Source organism: Simochromis diagramma, unplaced genomic scaffold (assembly GCF_900408965.1).
Source record: "Simochromis diagramma unplaced genomic scaffold, fSimDia1.1 OVJJ01000571.1, whole genome shotgun sequence".
Lineage (NCBI taxonomy): Eukaryota > Metazoa > Chordata > Actinopteri > Cichliformes > Cichlidae > Simochromis > Simochromis diagramma.
This window is the reverse complement of record NW_024386885.1, coordinates 4,465,930-4,489,475: the sequence shown is the minus strand read 5'-3', so window position 1 is coordinate 4,489,475 and position 23,546 is coordinate 4,465,930. Positions and strand designations below refer to the sequence as shown.

Genomic DNA, 23,546 nt, shown 5'->3' with positions numbered 1-23,546 from the left:
GTGTCTGCTCTTGGATCAGCCCCCCCTCCCCCGGCTCTCAGCCCCGCCCTTACTGGTAGCCGAGCTGGAGGATCAGCTCACGGCATCGCAGAGACTGCCGACCGGGAGAGGAAACGATGGCGGCGGCTGTGGACCGAGGAGGACTCCGGTGGTCCACCGACACGTCAGCGGGGACCGAGGCTGCCGGGGAGCCAGACGGTCGCGGCCCGGTGCCCATGAACCTTTTCGCTACCTGGGAGATCGACCGGTCCTCCCCGAGCTGCGTGCCCAGGTAAGAGGATCGATGCCCGGGCAGAGAGGAGAGGACGACGGGCTTCTACACAGCACCTGTTTGTTCTGTGTGTGTAAATGTTTTCATGTGTGATCAGTAAAGATGCAGCAGGTGCGTTCAGGTGAGTCTGGGGAACTCGAGTCTCTGTGCCTGTAATTACTGATGAATGATGATCTTTATCATTTCCATGAACCTGCTCATGCAGAAGTCCAGACTTGGTTCCTGTTGTTTTAGTTTGTGTTCATTTTTAGTTTCAGTCCAGTCAGAGGTGTTTGTACAGCGTGTGACTGTGGATGCTCACAGGGATCCTGCTGCTGCTGAGAGCTGTTCTGTCTGCAGTTTGTTAAACCTGAATTGGCAGTGTGAGTTTCTCAGAGGTCTGTGGGTGTTTTATGATCGCACACACCCTGGCATTGTGCTGTATACCTTATTATTAAGACTGATGCCCTTCAACCTGCTGATGCGTGCAGGTGAAGCCCGTCCAGTTGTTTTGTCGGTGATGGTTGTAAAACACCGTGTTTGCACAGTAACGTGAAACTCTCCTTTTAAACTGATCAGGTGCAACAGAAGGGAGAGCAGGGCTGTGCCTGCTGTCATTCAGCAGTTCATCCACAGGATGACAGGATGGTTTCAGACTTCCTGACGTCAACTTGAAGTCAGATCAGCTTCAGTGCTTCCTTTATTACTTCCTTTGGCAGAGGAGACACCGGAGCGTCCTTTACGCTCTCGTAAAGGATGCTCAGATCATGAATCAGATCAATCTCCTGTCAAGTTGATCTGATGTAAACTGTCGGTGGTTCAAAGTGAAGCTGCTCCTCCTCACTGTCCCGCAATGCTCAGGGGTTTCACCTGGTTCTGGCTTATCAGCGGTGTTAAGACCAGAGACACCTGCAAGGTCATGACCTCAGTGATTACATCAGCTTTCAGCAGCCAATTAGAAGTGGACAAAAAATCCTGATGACAGCCGATTAGCGTTCGTTCTCTCTGATCGCCACCTGCCTGTTTCCGGGCAGATTAGCAACATGTTCGTGCAGGGGTTAAGGAAGCCAAGCAGTCAATGTTAATCCTCTTAAATGTCCTGTTGACTCAGGAAGCAGCGAAGATTAAAGCGAGTCATGCATCACCTCCAAACAGGTGCAAATAATACCTGAAATAATGATTTTAAAGGAAATCTTCTTCATTATGTCGGCAGATATTAAACTCTGCGGTCTCATCAGAGTGATCAACACTCCAACACCGACTGAACCCAGATCAGTCAGTGATCACAGTCACTGCAGCCTGGCCTACCTGCTCCGCTGTTCTGAGGTCAGTCTGGAGTAAAGACTTGCGGAGCCTCCATCAGCATTTTCTCCAGATCTCCAGATTCATGAACTGGAGCTTTGTCCTGGAAAACTGACGATGTGGAGCCAAGTGAGAAATTTGTGGGTTAATTCAGAGGTTTTCCCACACAGAGCTGTTTGGTTTAAAACTCATTTCCTGCGTGTTGAACTCGCATAACTATGCATGTGACCAATAAAGGATCTTGAATCTCGAGATGAGAGCGATCTATTTGTTTGTCTTCATGCAGAGCAGCTTTTAAATGATGAACTCTCCTCATCATCACGCTGCTCTGTTACAGTGACCCTCATCGCTGTGCCTGAGTTTAAGCATCTGATCAAAGATAACAGCGCCACCATCAGGTCGGCATGTGAACGTAGAAGGACAAGTAACCTGTTACAGACTGGGGCCTGTGCTGGCGCGTGCCCTCTGTCGAGGCTGACGTTTTTGAGGAGCTGAGAGCGTCACTGTCAGTTTTATGTACAACAGTCATAGGCTAAAGCTTAACGCACCAAATAAGTGGAAAGTGAGGGTAAAACACACGAAACAAACAAGTCATCCACCCACACAGGCACATTAAAAACAGAAGGTATCCTTCACACAAAGTTTGGATCTATTTTTCACCGCCTACGTGGCAAACAGTGGCCGTGTATCAGATTTGGTGTTACACATCACTGTCTTTGCACGAATGAGAAGGAAATGTGTGAATCTTCGTCCTCAGCAGCAGAGCCAGCCTTCTGTCCTCGGGAGGGCGGATCAGAGCTCAGGTGGCACTGTTAGCAGGATTAGCAGGATTAGCTCCTGCTGGCCGGCGTTGACAGGAAGCTGCAGCCTACAGGACGAGTCCCAGCATGACCTCGCAGTAATGAGGTCTCAGGAGGTCAGCCTCTCACACTCAGCTCCCTCAGGACTCAGCTCTATTAAACACGTCCACCTCACTGCTGAAGGGAAGCTGAGGAGGTTAAACAGGCCCCGCCTCCACGATGCGTCAGGAATACACGACTGGAATATTTGAAGTGATGGATCTCCGGGTCAAACATGGCCAGAGTGTAAAAGAAGGAGATAAATGAAGGTGAGGTGAATCACACGGCTCTGGATGCTCAGTTTAAGATGCTTTTTTGTCCTTCATGATTTTTTTATTCAGCAGAGTCACAAATTTATTTCATTCCAGCATAAAAACCTCGATAATCAGCCCCAGAGTGTGATATTTACTGATAATTACTGATATTTTCTGAGGTGTCTGTAGCTCAGGTGGTTGAGCAGGTTGGTGGTTCGATCCCCTGCCAAATTTCCTTGGGCAGCCCCATGTTGCTCTCCGATGCATCCTTGGATGCATTTGAGAGGCTTTCAGCCAAGAACTGATTCTGTTTTCAGTTTGTTTTCTTAGCAAACACACTTTGGCTGCTGCCCCTCTGATGGCTTCTGGACAACGGCAATAAGAAGGGAGGGGCCTTTTGGGGAGCAACAGATTAAGTATGGTAAATGGCCTGTGTTTGTATAGCGCTTTTACTAGTCCCTAAGGACCCCAAAGCGCTTCACACATCCAGTCATCCACCCATCCACACACACATTCACACACTGGTGATGGCAGCTACATTGTAGCCCCAGCCGCCCTGGGGCGCACTGACAGAGGCGAAATAAAGAACTTGTGTTGGAAACCATCTAAAGCTTTAGCAGCTAATTTAGAAGAAAAAAACAGACTAGCTTTCATCTCCACGTGGACAGAGAGAGGCGCTGGTGTGACAGACAGGAGGCCGAGCAGGACGGACGTGAGCCAATCAGATGGAGCTGAGGCTGAGAGAGGAGGGAGGGTGGATGTTGGACAAAGGATAATGAAGACAGAGCTGCCAGGCAGGATGAGAAGAGGAAGACCTCAGAGGAGGTTCATGGATGTAGTGAAGACCAACATGCAGACGGTTGGCAAGAGGAATTGCTTGTGATTGTCTTCAAACTGCTTGCCCGTAATAATCTGCTGAAACTTTAGTTGCTGAGTTTCCACCGACTTTGAAGCTGGAGTAAGTTTAGCTGCAGGTGCTGATCAGACTTGTGCTGTGATCACGTCTGTAGGCTGTCAGTCTGTTCACACCTGCTGCTGTTTGTGTTGACAGTGAAGCTGCTTCCTGTTTGCTGTGCTCTGCAGGCTCTGCATTCTGACCGTGAAGAAGCTGAAGGTTCTGAGGGAGCTGGACAGAGAGCTCAGCTCCGTCATCATCGCTGTAAAAATCCAGGTGAGATTCTGGCAGTCGCTGGCCTGACACTCACCTGTGCTGTCGATCTGACCCTGGATCTGTGTCTCAGGGCTCTAAGCGGACGTTGAGATCCAACGAGTACCTTCCTGCTCCCGACGGCCTCATGGAAACAGACCTGGAGCTCACCTTCTCCCTGCAGGTTGCACATTTAACAAAAATTCCCTTCTCAGCATGAAGAACCACACAGATCGCACACTGCCCCCTGTCTCTGATGTAAAATTGTGTGTGTATGCAGTATCTTCACTTCCTGAAGCGAGATGTGAACCGTCTGCATGTGATGTTGCAGAGGAGGAAGAGGTACAAGAACCGAACCATCCTGGGCTACAAAACCCTCGCAGTGGGTGTTGTCAACATGGCCGAGGTACGACAGGAAGCTCTGCTGCATCGGGAACTCTCGCCACAGCGTGTAGCACGTTTAGCTCAAAGATCTCCCCGTCAGCAAAATTACACCACAAGATTTTGTTTCTCCAGCAGCCGTCGTCAGATCTGTGAGATGGGACGGAAAAGTTTAAAAATGTGTGTGTGTGTGTCCCAGGTGATGCAGCGTCCAACAGATGGTGCCCACATACTCGGTCTCCATAGCAACCTGAAGGATGCTTCTGTGCGTGCGGCGGAACTGAGCGTTCATACTCTCTGCAGCCATCCAATAGAAATAGAGGACACAACTGGTCACCATGGCAACAAGGGCAAGGCCTCAGGTAGGAGGACAGAGAGTCTGACCATCCCTGCATCAGGTACTTGTTATAAACTGGCTACTGATTGGTCAGACATAGAGTAATAGAGTACATGTAAAGGCACAACACACACATTTTTGTTTTCATATCTTAGTGAGGACACCTAGCTGACACAATGTTTTCCCGAGCCCCTCACCATCGCCTAACTGTGGCTCGTGGGGACGGGCACTTTGTCCCCATCAGTATTGTAACATCCCAGTTTTCAAATGTACACACACACTCACAGCAGTCTGTGATGATGTCACTGCAGAGAGCTGTGACATCACTCTGTAAATGAAACGCACATCAGGTCACCTGTTCAAGGAAAATGGCTGCAGGTGTCGCTACCGCCGCAAAATGAGCTGAGAGTGTGTGTGTGTGTGTGTGTGTGTGTGTGTGTGTGTGTGTGTGTGTGTGTGTGTGTGTGTGCAAACAGACCGCTCTCCTGATGTGGAGAACTACTGGGAGGACGATGACGACAGCTTCTCCTCTGAACAGGAAGGAAGTGACGACGCAGTCTTGCCTCAGGTGACCTCACCTTTATATCTTATAAAGCAGCTCTGGGTACAGCATGAAGTCAGTTAAACTTCGGGGATATGGATGTGGTTCAGTAACAGAGGCTTTGGTGTTCATGAAATCAACAGCAGGTGTACGAGAGGAGCAACAGTGGGTCCACGCTGCTCTCTTTTTCTGATTATTGTATTTTGTGCGCAGGCTATGAAACCACGACTTTCACTTTGAGCATTTGTGGAGGATTTCACTGAAACAAATGCTCGATGAGCCTCTTTTTTCCCCTCAGGACATGTTTGATGATGACGAGGATGTCCGGGGAAAGATTAAGACGTCTCACAGGAAAATGATGCGAACATCCTCGCTGACTCAGGTAAGGACCAATCAGAGCAGCTGATGGTTGAGGGGCCGAAGCTGTCTTTTTCACTTTTCTTCTGTTTTCTTTCATTCAGCAGCCGAACTTTAAGCAGAAGTTTGTGGCTCTGCTAAAGAGATTCAAAGTCAGTGATGAGGTTGGTACTCACCTTCATTACCTTCAGACTCCATCTGGAGGAACTTCAGGTAGAGCTGTTTATTTTAAACTGGTGTCCTGGTGACAGTCGCCCGTTCTGGTTAGAACTTTGTAGGAACAGTTAAGTTGTGTAGGGTTTCTGGTTTGGTGTCCTCAGGATCAGCTCTCTGCTTTCCTTGGACCTCTGGGACTTCATCAGAACTGCTGTCAGCGTCCTTGTACTGGTTCTTCTTGAAGTTTCCAGCTCGATATTTTGTCAGAAAATCTTTCAGTAACAATACTGAGTGAAGAACCCAGGATCAGAGTTGAAAAAGACTTTTTATTGTCGACTGAGTAACTGAATCAAACACAGCTTTGCTGCTGACATCAGTGAAAATAAAACCATAACCTGGTTTGTAGGACATGAGTTGTAAAAAGTAGGACCTCTGTTTCGTGACCCCAATTGGCTCGTTTCCTGCAGGTTCTGGACTCGGACCCCGTGGGTCAGAGTCAGGAGGCCGAGGAGAACCTGGACCTCCTGTACGACAGCCTGGAGGTTTACAACCCGAGCGACAGCGGCCCTGAGCTGGACGACAACGACAGCATCCAGAGCACTCCCAAACCCAAGCTCAGGTGAGCCTGAAACACACCTGTCTGCGTTCACAGCTCGTCAAGCTGGACAGGAAGTTTGACCTCCAGTCAAAATGTTAGTCAAACATATTTGTGTGTTTTTAGTGTCCCATCGCAATTCTGAGTCTATCTGAGGTGTGAGGTGGAGACTATGCTGACTGTTTTCCACCCGCAGGCCGTTCTTCGAGGGCGTCTCTCAGTCGAGCTCTCAGACTGAGATCGGGAGTCAGCAGAGAGAACGGACTGCAGCCGTGAGTGAAACACAGCATCATCATGTGAACATCCAGAACCTGAAGCTCCTGTCAGGAGACATCGGTGTATGATGGATGCAGCTTTAGAAGCTGTGTCGCCCCCTGCAGATCAAGCTGTGTAACTGCATCCTGCTGTTGTTACACAGGCGGCAGATCTACGAGGAGACTCTGAGGAGGTGAAAGGAGAGGAGACCGGGCCGAGGGTGAATCTGAAACACACACACACAAAGACACACACACTTGTTATATTCAATTCAATTTTATCCCTAGAAATCACTACAGCAGTCGTCTCAAGGTTCTTTATATTGTAAGGTAGAGCCTACGATAATCCATGCAGAGAAAAACCCATCAATCATATGACCCCCTATGAGCAAGTACGGAGCCCTGCAAGGGACATGGCAGAAAAAAAATGAAGGTAAACTTTTGCGAGATCTCGCAAAACATCAAACTGGTGGGTAACAGACGTCTCCGAAAACGTCGGAGCACTTTTGCAAATATGTGATGTCTTGATAAAGCGAGCAGATATTTGAAGTTTACACAGCTACATTCTCGCCTGAAAATATGCTACACATTTATTTTGTGACCATTTGTGAGTGATAATAGTAATATTTAAACTAAGTAGCTGCTGCCATTGTTGGGAACTGGAATTGACTGGGCCGCGCGATGAATTCTGGGATAGGTGACGAGCCAGGCGACAAAGGCAGTCCCAATTCGAAGGCTGCTCCAAATGCATCCTTCGTGGCCCAACCTATCCTTTCCAACAATGGCAGCAGCTACTTAGTTTTAATATTACTCTTATCACTCACAAATGGTCACAAAATAAACTTGTAAGATATTTTCGGGCTGTGTAAACTTCAAATATCTGTCTATATTTGCAAAAGTGCTCCGACGTTTTCAGAGACGTCTTACCCACCAGCTCAAAGTTTTGCAAGCGCTCGCAAAAGTTCATCTTCATTTTTCTTCCTCCCATGTCCCTCGCGGGTCTCCGTAAGCAAGCACTTTGGTGACAGTGGGAAGGAAAAACTCCCTTTTAACAGGAAGCAACCTCCAGCAGAACCAGGCTCAGGGAGGGGCGGGGCCATCTGCTGTGATTCGTCGGGGAGAGAGAAGGAAGACAGGATAAAGACATGCTGTGGAAGAGAGACAGAGGTTAATAATAATTGGAAATAAATGATCTGAATTTCAGGAGCGGGACCACGCCTCCAAACACGCCCCTTCCAGTTCTTGTCTATATACACATCCCCAGCTCTACAACTTGTCCGTTCTGGACAAACATCTTGAGAAAGTTGAGGGTAAACAGGAACGTTTCCTCTGGATGAGTCCGACTCTACCAGAGGAAAAGGGGAAAGATGCAGAGAAGACAGCGCGAATGGTGTGTGCATTACTTTCCCTGGAACAGTCTCTCACTGTCGTTCTCTAAAACCTAAAAGAGAATTATGGATTTGATCAACTGGTCTCTGAATGCTATTGACACCCTCTTCTCAACGAGAAGTCTGGGCTCGGGAGAGCCTGAGTGCCCTGGAGGGACTTTCCCTGCCGGATACACGATGGATGGGTGGCTGGAGGATCGTGTGCCTGGCGGGACTGTCTATCGAGGACGCTGAAGACATCTACCTATTCGGAACCATGATAACAGGGTTCTTGCTGATCGGAGCTGGCTTGGCCCTGACTTATCGGAGAAATAAGAGAGCGGAACCAGCTGTTCAAACCCCCCCAAGGCTGACCGCTGGAATTGAAGCGACGGGACGAGGCGCGACCTCTCACAACGAACGCAGCATGGTTAACACCTTGGAGACGCTTACAGCTGCCGTGAAGACTCAAACTAACACCATTGAGCGTATGATGGGATACATCAGAGAGGGGCCTGCTCACAATGACACCCTTGAGCGAAAGTTGGAACACATCGCAGAACAGCTCACTGCAGCTGTGAGGTCTCAGAATCAAAAGAATGACACCACGGAACAGAAGTTTGATACCATCATGGGGAGGCTCGCGGCTCTCCAACGGGAGATCGAGAGACCAGTGTCAGAGTGCTAAATTCGCTGCTCGCATAAAGGAGAAATCAACAATATTCAACATATGGACACCACGGTGCCAGCTGCTCAGGCCCAAGGCTGGAGCCCACCAAAACAACTCCCTGATAACGACTGTGTGATGACTATTCTTCCCATCCCATGCAAGGCCACCTGGGTTGGCTGGCAGACTGTTTACTTAGCCTGATAGGGCGAAGGACACTGTCTCAGCTGGACTCTGGACACGCACACACATACACTTACACTGATAAGCACGCACTCATCCCCCTCCCTTTCCAAACGCCTTCGATGCTTGTTTCCTGCGGGGGAAGACAGCGGATCTGCGTGCCGCGCTGAAATGGTAGCGCTGTGTAGGACGACTGCTGTGTTCCTTCGGATTACCCCCCACCCCCCTATCCACCCCTGTGGCTAGTCACGTGCTCCAATGTTGTGATGTGGACATTAATGTGCTCTCTGTGCAGAGGAGTTTTTTTGTTTCCTGTTCTCATGCTGTCCTCCCATAGGTGCCCAGCCTGAGAAGAGGTCTCTTTTTTTCCTCTTGTACTTTTTCCCATTGTTGTGTAATTTTTCAGTGTTTTCTCTGCAACGCTGCCGATCTCCGACTGTATTCCCATGTGATGTCTTTGTTGTGTGTGTAAGTCGGGGGGGGTCCTATTCCTCTGCGGGGCAACCTGCATATGGCCAATAAAGCATTCAATCAATCAATCAATCAATCAATCTTGTTTTCGTGGAAACACCTTTCGAGAAAGTCTTTAACACAGCTTATCTTACACGAGTAACATAATCTTACTCACCCTTCCATTTGCTTACAATCGCGTCCGTCAGCACCTCAGATGAAGGACTACACAGCTCTGCTTCATCGGTTTCCCTCCCAGCAATCCAAGAAACGCAAACACTCTGAATGTCATGGTGGCGCTTCAAAGAGGCCAAATGCTGCCCAGCAAACCTTCTAGCATTTTTCTTGCCAGCCAATAATCCGGTCTGCTACGTCGATCCATCTCCTTTTATCTGAACTCCGTCGTGCACAAAATTCCTCAAGGCATCCCTTCACTTCTCATGTGCTTTCACATGATGCTAGTGATTCAAGATTCAACCTTCTTTACTCATCACATGTACTTGTATAACTATGCATGTGACAAATAAAGAATCTTGAGTCTTGAATCACTAGCATCATTTAAACCTTCCCCCCTTGACACAGAATTCAAAACAACTCTCCAAGCGAAGGCTTTCAGTTCAACCAGCCCTTCCAAGACTGCTCACCATCACCTCTCTTTGTTTCAGAAATCAACACAGTCGTTATCGCTACCTTACCCAAAGTAAATTAATCAGCCGAGCACCCCCTCTCCATCTTCTACTCCAAGACGAGCTCACGTAAGAGTTTACGAGCCATCAAGCCGTTAACTCAAGTAATGAAGCTCTGACAGTGACAACATGCGTCCTACATATGTGTTTAATATGTGCGTTGAAGGACATGTCCTGGTCAATAATGACTCCAAGGTTCCTCACAGCGTTACTGGAGGCCAAGGTAATGCCATCCAGAGGAAGAATCTGCTTAGAGACCATATTTCTAAGCTTTTCAGGGCCGAGTACAATAACCTCAGTTTGATCTGAATTAAGAAGCAGAAAGTTAGCGGCCATCCAGGTCTTTATGTCTTTAAGACATTCCTGCAGTTTAACTCATTGGTGTGTGTTATCTGGCTTCATGGACAGATAAAGTTCTTCTTCTTGTTTTCCACAGAAACCTGAAGATGATGTTGCCATGGGAACAGACACAGGCCCAGCTGCCAAACTATGTAAAACAGAGTCTCAGACACACATGTCACCAAGGTATACACACACACACACACACACGTAATGTTTGAGCTCCTACAGGTATGAACAGCTGTGTAAAAACGCCTCATACACCTGTGTGCTCCTCCTGCAGTAACACGGGAAGTCAGTCGTCTCGCCACACGTGGATCATCGCTATGAAGGACAGACAGAACTCGAGAGGCATGGACCGAACGAGCAGCATCGACAGTGGGACATCGTCTGATTGCAGGATACCTGCTCCACAGGTGAGAAAGCATCAGTTCCAGGGGTTTAAGCCTCTTTTTATTAGTAGCTAGTCGGATCGATTTTTAGCACCTTCTCAGCCGGGAAAGGTGATCCGAGCAGAGACTAAAATGTGATGTCATCAGCTTGCATGCTACCAATTGCACTTGGTAATATTGCACATCAGGGATACAGGGCGAAAGTTACCATTGTGTATGGGATGTGTGTGTCTGTCTGCACGTGTGTGGTCATCTGTAAAGTCTTTGTTGTAGAGTCTGACAGCTGACGGAAGGAAAGACCTCCGATGTCCATAACTTGGATATTCAGTGGTTGCAGTGGGGGATGTTTGTGCCTGTGGAAGTCTACCACCAGCTCCTTGGTTTTACTGGTGTTGATCTGGAGGTAGTTCGGCTGGCACCAGTCCACAAAGTCCTGAGTCAGTCCTCTGTATCCTTGTCGTCCCCATCAGTGATGGGCCGCCTGCAGTCGTCAGAGAACTTCTGCAGGAAGCAGTGGGTGGAGTTGTGGGAGACGTCCGCAGTGTAGATGGTGAAGAGGAACGGAGCCAGAACCGTTCCCCGTGGGGCCCCGTACTGCAGACGACCCTGTCCAACACACAGGCCTGAGTCCTCACATACTGTGGTCGGTCGGGGAGGTAGTCCAGAATCCATGTGGGAGCTGTGGGACTCTCCCCAGCCTCAGGTTCAGGTTGAAGAGGTGCTCCATCACCCCACACAGGACCTGACAACCCTTGAGCTGAGTACCTGAGTACTGGATTGTAGTGGAAAACCAGTCAATTCCAGTCGAGTGGTGCCCAGTCGATCCACGCAGGCACTAATGGAAAAGGGGCCTTAGTGTCAGCAGGAACATGTTCCACCACCAGGTGTCAGTGTTGCTCCTGTTTTGGTGTTAAAATCACTGATGCTGCATGCCGTCACCTCATTATCTGTGTCTGTGTGTGCGTGTGTGCGACGTCACTGTGCCATCCGCCTCCTTTTCATCCATACAGAAAACTGCAGATGTGTACACTGCTCTCAGAAATGTAACACTTTGAAACACGTCAGGTCTCAATGGGAAAAATCGTGCTGGATATCTCTGATGTCGACGAGTAACATGTTAGGAATGAAAGGATGCCGTATTGTTTGATGGCCTGCAGAGGGTCAGATTCAGGTTCAGGGTCAGAGTGAACTGTCTGTCTTACCTGTATTTCTTTAGCTGGGACCACATCCTGTTGTCACGCCGTTTCTCGTGATAATGGCGGATGGCGTGAGGATGAATTGAGGCTCCGCTTTGGGGCCCTCAGAGGAGACTGGTGTTAGCTTCCGGGCTGGGCAGATGTGCATTTACTAATGAGAAGTGAATGAATTGAAAAAAGGATGTTGGTCGGGCACCAAAACGAGAAAACACAGTTTAAAGTGCAGGGGCGGTCACAGATAGACAGCGAACCAGGAGGGGGGTGTTTGAGGTTTGGCCCCCCTACTGAAATTCAGATAACTTATCTCCAAGTGAAAGATAGACACAGTCGCTGTACCGATTCACGTTTGGGGCCTCAAGTGGGCACTAGAGGAACTGCAGCACTTCATATCTGATACTAAAGACTGGTGCTTGTTTTTAGGTAGCTAGAAAGTCGGTTTTGGATCAGCTGAACCACATCCTGTTCTCTGATGATCAGATACCTGACTCCATTATCCTGATCAACACCACAGACTGGCAGGGACAGGTACGCATCCTTTTTCTGTCTTTCAGGGGTTTGAATCAAGCTGAGTTCAGTTTCTATGATCGTTCAGAGCCCAACGTGTCTTTGTCTGTGTCTGCGCTGTCCCTCCTTAGTATCTCTCTGAGGTTCTCTTCGATCAGCCAATCGTCTGCACTGTTTCAATGGCTGATGTTCAGGCCGCCTTCAGCGCCATCATCGGACGCATCCAGAGATTGTAAGAACATCCGTACTTTTATTCTGCACAGACATCAGTGTTTGAATCTGGCTGAGCTCTGAATCCTGTCCTGCACACTTACGTCAAAAAATTCATTTGATTATAAACAAGTTTGCATACATATATGTATGAATATATATATTCTCTCTGACCTGAATCCGTTTCTGCAGCTGTAACTGCAACTCGCAGACTCCGCCCACCATGAAGGTGGCAGTGGGAGGAGATCAGAGCTACCTGACCACAGTGCTCTGCTGCTTCGTAGAGCAGCTGGCCAGCAAGACGTCTGATTGGTTGAGCTACATCCGCTTTCTCATCATCCCTATTGGTGCGCCTATCACACACACACACGAAATATACACACATTTCACTAAATCATTGTCTCAGTTGCGATGAGAGTACCGTCTGGAGACGCCAGTATTTGTTCTATATCTACTGATCATTTGGTTTTTGTATTTGTTCAGCGTAAAAGTTGGGTGAAAATGACATTTTCTTCATTTTTGTTACAAATAATTTAATTGTAACAAGTATTGTGCAGTTGTTAGTTTGCAGATTTATTAAATATATATCATTCAGAAATACTGTCACGGCCCTGAGTGTGACGACTCAGTGTTTTGTATTTCTTTATATTATTCGATGTTCTTGTTTATTCTGTTATGTCTTTTGTTGAGGTTTGCCATTTGTTTGGTTTCTGTTCTGTGCTCACACTTCTGTGTTCCCTCTGTCTGTGTGGTGTCACTCACCGTCTGCTTGTGAAGCTGTTAAGTTCAGTGTCTTGTCGGGTTCTGTGTCTGTGAGTTTCCTGTTTTATTCTGAAGGTCTCTATCTCGTGTGAGTGTTCTCAGCCTTACGTCTGTGTCTCGTCAGCCTTGATTTCTCCCAGGTGTGTTCTCCTCCTGTCTCCCATCCCACGATTACTCCTGTGAGTATTTAAGCCCTGTGGGTTCTCCTGCCTGTTGCTGGTTTGTGTTCTTTCCCGGCATCGTCCGCTGTCTCCCTGCATCAAGGTTTGTGTTTGCTTAGTTTTCCCAGTTTAGGTTTTCTCAGTTCTGTTTTCGCCACCCTCACCTTTGTTATATGTTCACTCTCCATTACAGTTTTTCCTCAGTTGCTTTGGTGCATTTCTCACAACAGAATTGATCTCTGCACCACTACTAAGGCTCTTCTCAAAACAATTAGTGCAAACTGCAAAACATGGTGGATAACTTGCAAAAGTGAGTCACTTCATCAAAAAGAAAAGTCAGTTGCTCAAAATAAGTAGTCAATGCTTCAAAAGCAAGTCCCTTAATCAAAACCGATAATATATCCATCAAAAGCAAGTACTTATATCAAAGTGTCAGGGCTGTCACAATTACAAGTCATTACACCAGCACCTTTGGTCACAAAATCAAATGGTTTGAACATGTTCTCATTGTGACGGAGTTCTTTGTAGGTGCTTCCCAATGACATGTCAAGTCTGGACAGCATGCATGACATGTTGAAAACCATAAATTGTAAAGGAAAATCAAGACACTTCCTATGCACTCTTGATAATATTTAATTGAAACTGTTCACAGCTTTGTGCAACTGGGGAAATACAGTAAATCAAACATTTTACAGCAAACAAACTCACTTAGACAGTAAACCTTACTGCAGTAGTCATGAAACAAAAAACTGAAAAACAGACACTGCTGCATATCAATCATTGATATCTAGACGCTCCCGTCTGTCTGCCCACATATTTGCATCAACATCACAGCGAATGTCAGCTCTATCGATGCATCGGGGAAAGTATTTTCTGGAGTGTCGAATCCACCCTCTGCAGGACTCTGCTGTGATGTCATCACAAGCTGCATCCATAGCTGCTAGCAGGGTCATTTGGGTACGTGAATACCTATCATATACCTTCCACCTCCAGGAAGAGAAAAACTCTGGAATGGAGTGTAAGGAGGAAGAAACTCCATAAGCATCCTGTCGTGTGCTGCAAACCACTGCCTGACTACAGCAGAGTGATGGAAGCTAACATTATCCCAAACCACTACATACATTGTCCGATTGTCACCAGGATAATCCCTTTCATTTTGTGGGATTAGGGCCCTATAAAGAGCGTCCAGAAAAGCCAACAGGTGTTGTGTATTGTATGCACCAATACGAGGAATATGGGTGTGAACGCCATTTTCTGAGATTGCTGCACACATTGTAATATTTCCTCCTTGTTGGCCTGGGACATCAATGGTGGCTCGTTCTCCAATGTGATTTCGTCCACGCCGTCTGCCTTTTGCGAGATTGAATCCCGCTTCGTCAAGATATACAAACGTGTGCAGGGGTTCCCTGGCCTCCAATTCCAAAATACGCTATACAAAGGATGAGAATAAAAAAGTCTGTAATGGTGCATTTGGCACAACAGATTGTACAGTTTGAATTGTAAATAGGATTACAGTAACATGCATAAATGTAAGTGCAGTACATGGCCTAAACTTTTACAGTAAACAGAGGTACATATGCAAACATGTTTTACCTGTACATACTGGTGACGGCGCTCCTTCACTCGATCACGGTTCCGTTCAAATGGTACTTTGTACAATTGCTTCATGGACATTTCATTCCGTCTGAGGACTCTGTCTATGGTGGGAATTGATATTGACTGAATATTTCCAAAGATGGTGTCATCTTCTACGACAGTTCTTTGTATTTCTCTCAGTCTCAAAGCGTTGTTTGCAGCCACCATTGCACAAATTCTTTCCTCTTGCTGTGGAGTCAAAAGTGGACCTCGTCCACCTCTCCTAGGTTGTCTGGCAGTCCTTTTTGAGATGCAGATGAAAAAACAAACATAAATAAGCGCAAACATGCTTACAGTAATGGTTACAGGACTATCATTCAAAACTCCTTTCTTTACAGCATTACTGCGTTGTACCACAGCACACTATGCCACACCTGGGCCAAGTCTGCGCTTCAGTTACAGTACGTCTATATGTAAAGATCTATAAGGTCATGTCCTAATGCAAGTCTCCTGTATGACTATGAAAGTGCAGAGCAAATTAGTTTGTGCTGAATAACTACATTACAGTATGCTCGCCTGTTTTCCTGACGAAATGTCTGAATAATAGAACTTACAGTAGTTCTCCCAACATTTGGCTGCACCCTTCGACCAGCCTCGGCCATTGTGAGGCCATGGTTTATCACATGATCCACAAGTGTTGCCCTGATTTCGTCAGGAACGTGTCTATGTGGTTGGCCTCTTCTTGCCCGGTTTTGTCCTCCACCGATCCTCACCCCTCTTCCACAAGGCTGACGTTCCATGTTCTGCAGTTTTGTAGATTCAGTATGCACCTCATGCCAATCCTGTCTGTTGGTTTACATTATATATATACTTGTAGAGTAGGGGATACTGTAACGCGATTCACCTGTGACTGGGTAAAAGAGGCTTTTCATTGGTTGTAAGTAAGAGTAACACACACCAATTTTCATTAGTGTGAGATAAGGTTCACCTGAGAAAAGTAATTTATGGAGATTTTCATGGAAACTCCTTAAAAATAGGGTTTTCAAAATGGGTGTACAAATTGTTTGACAAGATGTTCAACAATTTTGAGTGCACTGACACAAGCAATGAAATGAAGACTATTAGTTGTAAGGACAATGACTATTCAGCCGGTACAAGTATAAATAATTGTGACATTCATGAAAAAAGCAAGGAGATAGTGATGAATAGCAAGTCAAAAGTGACCATTCTTTAGATATTTGTACTTACTCAACTGCTTCATGTCCAAAGGCATTTGCCTTGAACATGAAACCGCCACAAGGTTGTGCCAAAACGACTACATGTTGTGAAGGTTGAACTAACTATTGTGCAAAGTTTAATTCTGTTGTGAGAAATGCACCAAAGCAACTGAGAAAAACTGTAATAAAGCTCCTTCATATCAGTAGTGCCTGCGTCTTGGGTTTGCTCTGCTAACCATGACAAATACACCATTCTTTAACAATGTGAAGTTTTTATTACTGTGTGCTCAAATGTGGGACTTATATTTATTTATCTTAGCTGTCATGGTTTTGACTGGCACGTATTTTAGATGCTCCAGAGCAGTCGGTGTTTCCAAGAAGTGTGCTCCTCTTACTGTGAATGTGCCAAAGTAATCAGTGTTCACCAAACTGCTTTAAAACAAAGAAATGGTTTCTCTTTATCCACAGTAACATCTCTATGTGGAGAAAACAGAGAGAAGTGAACCATTATTTCTATAATAATGTTTTGAGTCTTAATGTGACGGTTTAAAAGCAGTTGCTTGGACAGGTGAAGTCACAGACGATTTAATAAAGCAGCTCCTCAAAACCTTTTTACATCTCATTGGACTCACGGCTCCTTCGTCCTGTTCATTCAGGTGTTCAGAAAATATCTTCTGAAAGCACACAGTGCATGCAGCAGTGAATACAGACACAGTTAGAGATTGTTCATAAAGGATCCCCTCGCAGGAGTTGATAGAGACAAAAATATGCAAATCACTTTGGAAGAACTGACCTTTAAATCCAAAAGGCCAATCCTGTAAGTCACAGTGCTGGGACCAGTATATTTCTATCATTTATGTGAGGCTAATAAAAGCTTGCATTTATTTTAGAGATGAAAGCCATTCATCCAAAACCAGAGCTGCTGTTTGATGAGCTTCCATATTACAGGTACATGTAACATCCTGGAGGAAATAAAATTATTGCTTGTGTAACTCGATGCATTTCTTTCACAACCTGAAGACGTGTTAGGACTGGGAGCTGCTGTCGATGGTGCATTAACCCAGGTCAAAACATCTGGACACAAACATGTGGAGTCATGACTAATGTCCCAAATACACAGTACAAAACTCCCCGTTTGAGACACAATCCGGTCATTAAGTGATGACGTGACGAATCCTACTTCCGGGCCTAAAGTAGTCTGTGTTTAATATGGCTTTTGTGTTGTTAACATGTTTAATGTTTTGTATTTTCTTCTATTTAATCTCAAAAAGCTCCTAAAACAGTCAGTGATCACTGTTGACCTCCCTCGGCTTTTATTACTGCTAATCATTTATTTAAGCTCAGTTTTTAAAACCTTAGGATGTAACTACAGCCCAGCCCATGCAGCAGTATATGAATGACTAACCTCGTATTGTGGATGGATTATCTCAGTTGTTCTCCTGGCTGAAGTTTGGTCCTTTTACAGCATCCTGATGTTGGAAGTCATAACAGAGCTGTACGTTTTAATTTGTTTCTAAAACCCTGCAGTCAGGACATGCTATATTGTATTTAGATAGAAGCTAGCGAGCTAACTCCCTGCTAACTTCTAACTCCGTTAAATGTCATAAATTCCGTTTTCATGGATGCCTGGATGTTAAACTCAATTGTTACACCTGGTAGAGCAGAACGCTGATCATTTTATTAAAGATGAAAGACTTTAGACAGTTTTTCAACTCACAGTAATGCCATAGTGATCGTTTGATATATGGACCTGCAGCGGAGTTTAGGCCCAGACACGGCTAGTGACGTCAAACTTAACGACCGGATACCAGACAAAGGATGTTCTGGTGTTCCAGCCTGAAACCCCTGCACAGGCATCTCTGCTGATAGCTGCATGCGTGCTGCATGGTCCTGGACGCCTGTTCAGAGTGTCTGGCAGAGGATATGTCAAGACCAAAGTCCAAAGAGGAGACTTGACTCTGACTCGGACCGTCCCGTCTCGTTCCTTTTCTGTGTGTCTGTTGTCAATTGAGTGGATGACCGGTCACAGCATGCAGATGGTGCTGTGGGGTGTTGTCATTGCGGGCCCTGGATCCACTATTCCCCGCCGTGGTGGGCTGTGGGGAATAGGGGTGCTGGTCTTATCCCAGTGCAGGTGCAGCAGTTGGTGACCCAGTGCACTTTTCTACTTGTGCTCTAACCCTTTCTTGCATTCTGTTTCCTTTTTTTCATTTTCATTTTCACCACCATTCATTCATTCACTCTCCATCTCTCTATGTTTATACTTGATAAAAAATTGTATTGAAATCAGAGACATTTGATCAGAAAGTGTTTTAAATTTGTCAGGTTACAGATGGAGTGACCTACATTCCTTCTTTTGACCAATGACCCCGACATGGATCAGTGAGCAGGTGCTTCATGTGTTGAGTTTTGGGTAAAGACCTGAAGCTTCTTACATCCTTTCCCCTGACACAGTGAGAACTTTACTCGTACCAGCTGCGTTTCCAGTAGCTGCTGGTGAAAGCTTAAAGATCCACAGCTCTCTTTAGATCTGAGTAGAGCTCCTTAAAGCTATGTAGAGTTCATGTGAGGCAGCTCATTAGGCTGGTGGACAGCATGTTTTGGCTCATGAACCTTCCTCTAATGCGTTTCTCTGCAGGAGTCCACCCGCTGGCCAAGTACCTGTCTTCCCTGGATGGGAAGTTCAGCGGTTTGTTCATGGACGCCGGCTGGAGGGAGCTGTTTGGACGCCCGGAGCCGCCTCCTCTCGGTAGGTTTCCTCACAATTATTGCAGCCTGACATCTTAGCAGCAGTTTAATGAGCTGGTTTCAGTAAAACAAGCATTTATATGAGATGAGACTCTGTCGTTTGGCCTCTTCTTTGTGTCATTTACTGGTTGAAGCATGCTGCTCTGGCTGAGAGTAGCTCTGTCTCTTCAAACGCACAAACACAAATCCAACCTTTCCAAGTGTTTTTTGGACCCAGGATAAAAACCACAGGATGTGATGTGGTTTGTTTCTGACAGATCCTGTGGGTGTAGCCAGTCGGGTTTCTCAGTATTTGGCCGGAGCGGCTGTTTCTCACCTGTGTCCGATCTCCGAGGCCATGCTGACCTGCAAACACAAGAGGTATGTTCCCCTCAGCATCAGGATCTGACCGGAGAGTAGGGAATGCTCATCAAACACTTCAGTCACTTCCTCTTTGTGTTTGTTGCACAAATGTAGTTTTTCTCCTTTGCTGTAAACCTCCACCACTCAAGTTCTGACCCCTGTAATGGTTCTGCCTTCGGTCTGCTTTCGATTGCTGGACACTTGGTGCCACTGAGCAAAGCCGTGTTGAAGGAAAGCGCCGCAGCACAGCTGGTACTTTGTCGCTCTGAACCCGTTTATTTAAAATCCTCCCAGCTGTTCAGAACAATGCGTCCCAAGCAGAAGCCACGCCATGCTGGCGGTAGAATTCAGCGTGTACCAGTGTAATAATGTTTTTCTGACAGAGCGTGACGATAACTAAATAAAAACTTTCAGTATTGCATTATTGTACATAGGTTTGAGTGTCCTTCATCTTTCTTAACTCTTACTTTTCTGTATTCTTCTGTACAGTAAGGTGAGAAACAGTATTCCTATTCTCCTGTACGTGCTGCCAATTGGCAATAAAAACCTTTGAGTCTTTAACGCACCGAGAGCTGAACGCTTCCTGTTTGCTTTTCAGTCAGGACCAAATCACAGCAGCACCCAGTGGCCATCGTAGAAACTGCAGCAAGAGAAACTTTCATTTATAACGAAACGATCTTCTCACTGTTATCGGTTTATTTTGCTCTTGCTCCACAGCCCCGACGATGACTCCTGCCAGAAGTTTCTTCCTTTTATCGGGGTAAGAAATGCTGCTGTGCTCCTGCGTGTTCCTGTATGACACATTCAACGGCAAACACGTCGGGTCACGGTATAGCAGTATAAATACAAAGACAGTGCAAAACCTTCAATTAACAGGAAGTGGTCCAAAAAAAGTCTTTAAACTGATAAATGGATTTGTTTCATAAAGTTTCACAGCGACCTGCATCAGCTTCTTTTAACTGTCTGTAAGCTGAGGATGCTGCTGGATGTTAAAGCTGGATTTCAGCTGCTCAGCAGGTCATACTTTTGGTTTTGCAATGCTTTCTACCCCCTCAGCTGTAAAAGGCTGATTGGGTGTGTCCCCCGCAGCGTGGGTGACCAGACGGTGTGGACTACCACAGGTGTATCTACTATTTTCAAACAGGTGACAGGTGTGTGCTGCAGGTGCAGTCTTTAGGACAGCATGGTTGAAAATGGTGAATGGACTGTAGCGCTTTTCTTCTCTGCTTGAGCACTGTGCTTTCAACTATCGTCTGCTGAACTAAGAGCTGATGGCAGCTTACATCTGCAGCTCTGGTTCAGCATTGATGGACCAACGTTACACCTGCCATGTGCGCTAACGTGCTAACGTACAGCAGCAGGGACGTAAAGCATATTCTGGAGTGACAGGTATGTGACGGACATAACTGTTTGTGTGCCTGTTCTCAGCTGGTGAAGGTCGGCATCGTGGAGCAGAACTTCATGTCCACCTCAGGTATGCCTGCCCCCCCTCCCCATGCCCTTTGACCTCTGACAGCCTCTGATGTCTGTTAAATGTTCCTCTTGCTCCTCCACAGTGGACTCTGATGACATCATACTTGGATCTCCTCCCTCCCAATCAGGAGCACCGATCAACATCACCTCGACACCTCCTCCCTCCCCCTCCACCAGGTACTTCCTGCCCGCAGCTTTTTCCCAGACGAACGCCGTTCCTCTGTGATCAGAGTCGTGATCCTCCTTTTTTTCTGTGCAGCTGTCCCACAGAGGTTATGGGACTGCAGGTGGACTACTGGAGCAGCCAGGGTGGAGGAGGAGAGCGGAAGAAGGAAATCGGGATGAAGAACACGCTGAAGAGCAACTTCCGCTGTCTGCAGGTGTCGAGGCTCAGCGGAGGAGAGCTGATGAGCATGACGGTGGTGACGAAGGAGAAGAACAAGAAAGGTGAGGAAGAGGAGGATGAAGTTTGAGGTGGAGATGAAGGTGTTGATGAAGGTGATAATGAACGTGTGTTTCTCAGTCATATTTCTCAGTAAGAAGGCAAAGGAGAAGGAGGCGGAGTCAAGGAGTCAGCTGATTGAAGGAATCAGCAGGTTGATCTGTACCTCCAAACACCAACACACACTCAGAGGTGCACACACACACACACGCATACACACACACACACGCACGCGCACACAGACTTAAGAAGCACAGACTTGGCATTACCTTGGCCTCCAGTAACGCTGTGAGGAACCTTGGAGTCATTTTTGACCAGGACATGTCCTTCAACGCACATATTAAACAAATATGTAAGACTGCTTTCTTCCATTTGTGCAACATCTCTAAAGTTAGAAATATCCTGTCTCAGAGTGACGCTGAAAAACTAGTTCATGCATTTATTACTTCCAGGCTGGACGACTGTAATTCATTATTATCAGGAAGTCCTAAAAACTCCCTGAAAAGCCTTCAGCTAATCCAAAATGCTGCAGCAAGAGTCCTGACAGGGACTAGAAAGAGAGAGCAGATTTCTCCTGTTTTGGCTTCCTGTTAAATCCAGAATTCAAAATCCTGCTCCTCACATACAAGGTCTTAAATAATCAGGCCCCATCTGATCTTAATGACCTTGTAGTAACATATAGGGCTGCTCAATTAATCGAATTTTAATCTCGATTACGATCTGGGCTTTCAACGATCATTAAAAATGACTGAGCCGATTATTAGCCCCTCCCTCGTGCTTTACTCTCGCGCTGCTCCGTGTGGCAAATCGAGCGCACCTCTCTGCATTTCGAACACGTGTCACAACAATTAAGAGCAGCGGTCTCCAACCTTTTTTGCTCCACAGACCGGTTTATGCCCGACAATATTTTCATGGACCAGCCTTTAAGGTGTCGCGGATAAATACAACAAAATAAAACCAGTACCGGTACCGAAAAAAAGAAGATTTATTCATAACACATGTGAAAAGACCCAGGAAAACAGATAAAAAGATAAAAACTATAACAAAATAACGCTGAAAACCGATAAAAACCCTGAAAACTATACATTTCACACCTGAGCCTCAACTCTTGCGGCCCGGTACCAAACCACTCACAGACCGGTACCGGTCCGAGGCCCGGGGGTTGGGGACCGCTGATTAAGAGGACCCGAGAGAAGCTCGGAAAGCTAAGCAGAAGTTATTTGGAGAGGAGAGTGACTGCCGCTGGTTGAAAAGAGAGGTAAAAAAACTTCAGTGGTGTGGAAACATTATGGGCTCGCGGAGTCAGACGTGGATCAAGTGGACACAGTGTGTAAACTTTGCTACGGTGTCGTAGCTGCACCACAGAGCAACACTGCAAAGTTCACTAAACATAGATGTTTACATTTTTCATTTATTTTTTATATTGCAAACATTTGCACTGTGATCAGTATTTGCACTATTTTATATTATTTTTTGACAATCTTTAAAGTCATTATTCAACACATTGTTATTGTTAAATAAATATCGTCAAATAATCGAGATCTCAATTTCAGTGAAAATAATCGTGATTATCATTTTTGCCATAATCGAGCAGCCCTAGTACCATATCACCCTATTAGAGCGCTTCGCTCTCGCTCTGCAGGCCTACTTGTTGTTCCTAGAGTATTTAAAAGTAGAATGGGAGGCAGAGCCTTCAGTTTTCAGGCCCCTCTTCTGTGGAACCAGCTTCCAGTTTGGATTCAGGAGACAGACACTATCTCTACTTTCAAGATTCAAACTTTACTTTCTGCTGAAGCAGTTACAGTATAGAGCACTTTGAGGTGACTTTGATTTGGCGCTGCATGACTTGAACTGAATTCCTCCTCGTGTCTCTCAGTGTCCGTCGACGGCGTGGAGTGGAATGACGTAAAGTTTTTCCAGCTGGCGGCTCAGTGGCCGACACACGTCAAACACTTTCCTGTTGGAATCTTTGGATACAACAAACCCTGACCTTGCTCGCTCTCATCGTCGTCCGGATCACATGACCTCCCTGCGGACGCATCGTGTTGAGCTGCTGGTCATGATGGGCAGTAAACCTGTAACCCCTCCTCGTCCTCTCAGTGTCAGCAGAGCAGCAGAAACCTTGTTTGCCTTTTTCTCTCACATCATGTTGGAGTAGAAATACTTGTACCTCATCAGAAGGTTTTTTATGTGACGGATGTGTCTGACACGGAGTAAGTAATGCGCACATGTTTGTCCTGTAATAATATTAATGTTAATAATAGCATCTTTTATATATGGCTCAGATGAGTTGGTTAATTAGACTTTTAAGGAGTAGTCTTTCAGTGGAACTCATTAAACTCAGAGTTTGGCCAGAGCCTCTGTTTGAAGTGACTCTGAACATTTCTGTAACAAAAACACAGAGAAAAAGATCCCAGAG

At 46.2% G+C, this 23,546-nt stretch overlaps 1 protein-coding gene across 1 annotated transcript; it reads left to right on the top strand.

Moving 5' to 3' along the window:
* Positions 1-101: 101 nt before the first annotated feature.
* On the top strand, positions 102-23,397 carry LOC120734679 (phosphofurin acidic cluster sorting protein 1-like). The gene is made up of 24 exons (XM_040033632.1): positions 102-271; positions 3,729-3,816; positions 3,887-3,976; positions 4,073-4,198; positions 4,373-4,535; positions 4,987-5,078; positions 5,350-5,433; positions 5,513-5,572; positions 6,032-6,183; positions 6,356-6,431; positions 6,578-6,634; positions 10,203-10,291; positions 10,389-10,521; positions 12,114-12,218; positions 12,329-12,429; positions 12,600-12,754; positions 18,761-18,871; positions 19,128-19,230; positions 19,930-19,972; positions 20,641-20,686; positions 20,769-20,862; positions 20,945-21,132; positions 21,209-21,319; positions 23,004-23,397. The coding sequence occupies exons 1-24, from the start codon at positions 117-119 to the stop codon at positions 23,114-23,116; spliced, it is 2,535 nt and encodes an 844-aa protein (XP_039889566.1). The 5' UTR covers positions 102-116; the 3' UTR covers positions 23,117-23,397.
* The last annotated feature ends 149 nt before the right edge of the window (positions 23,398-23,546 follow it).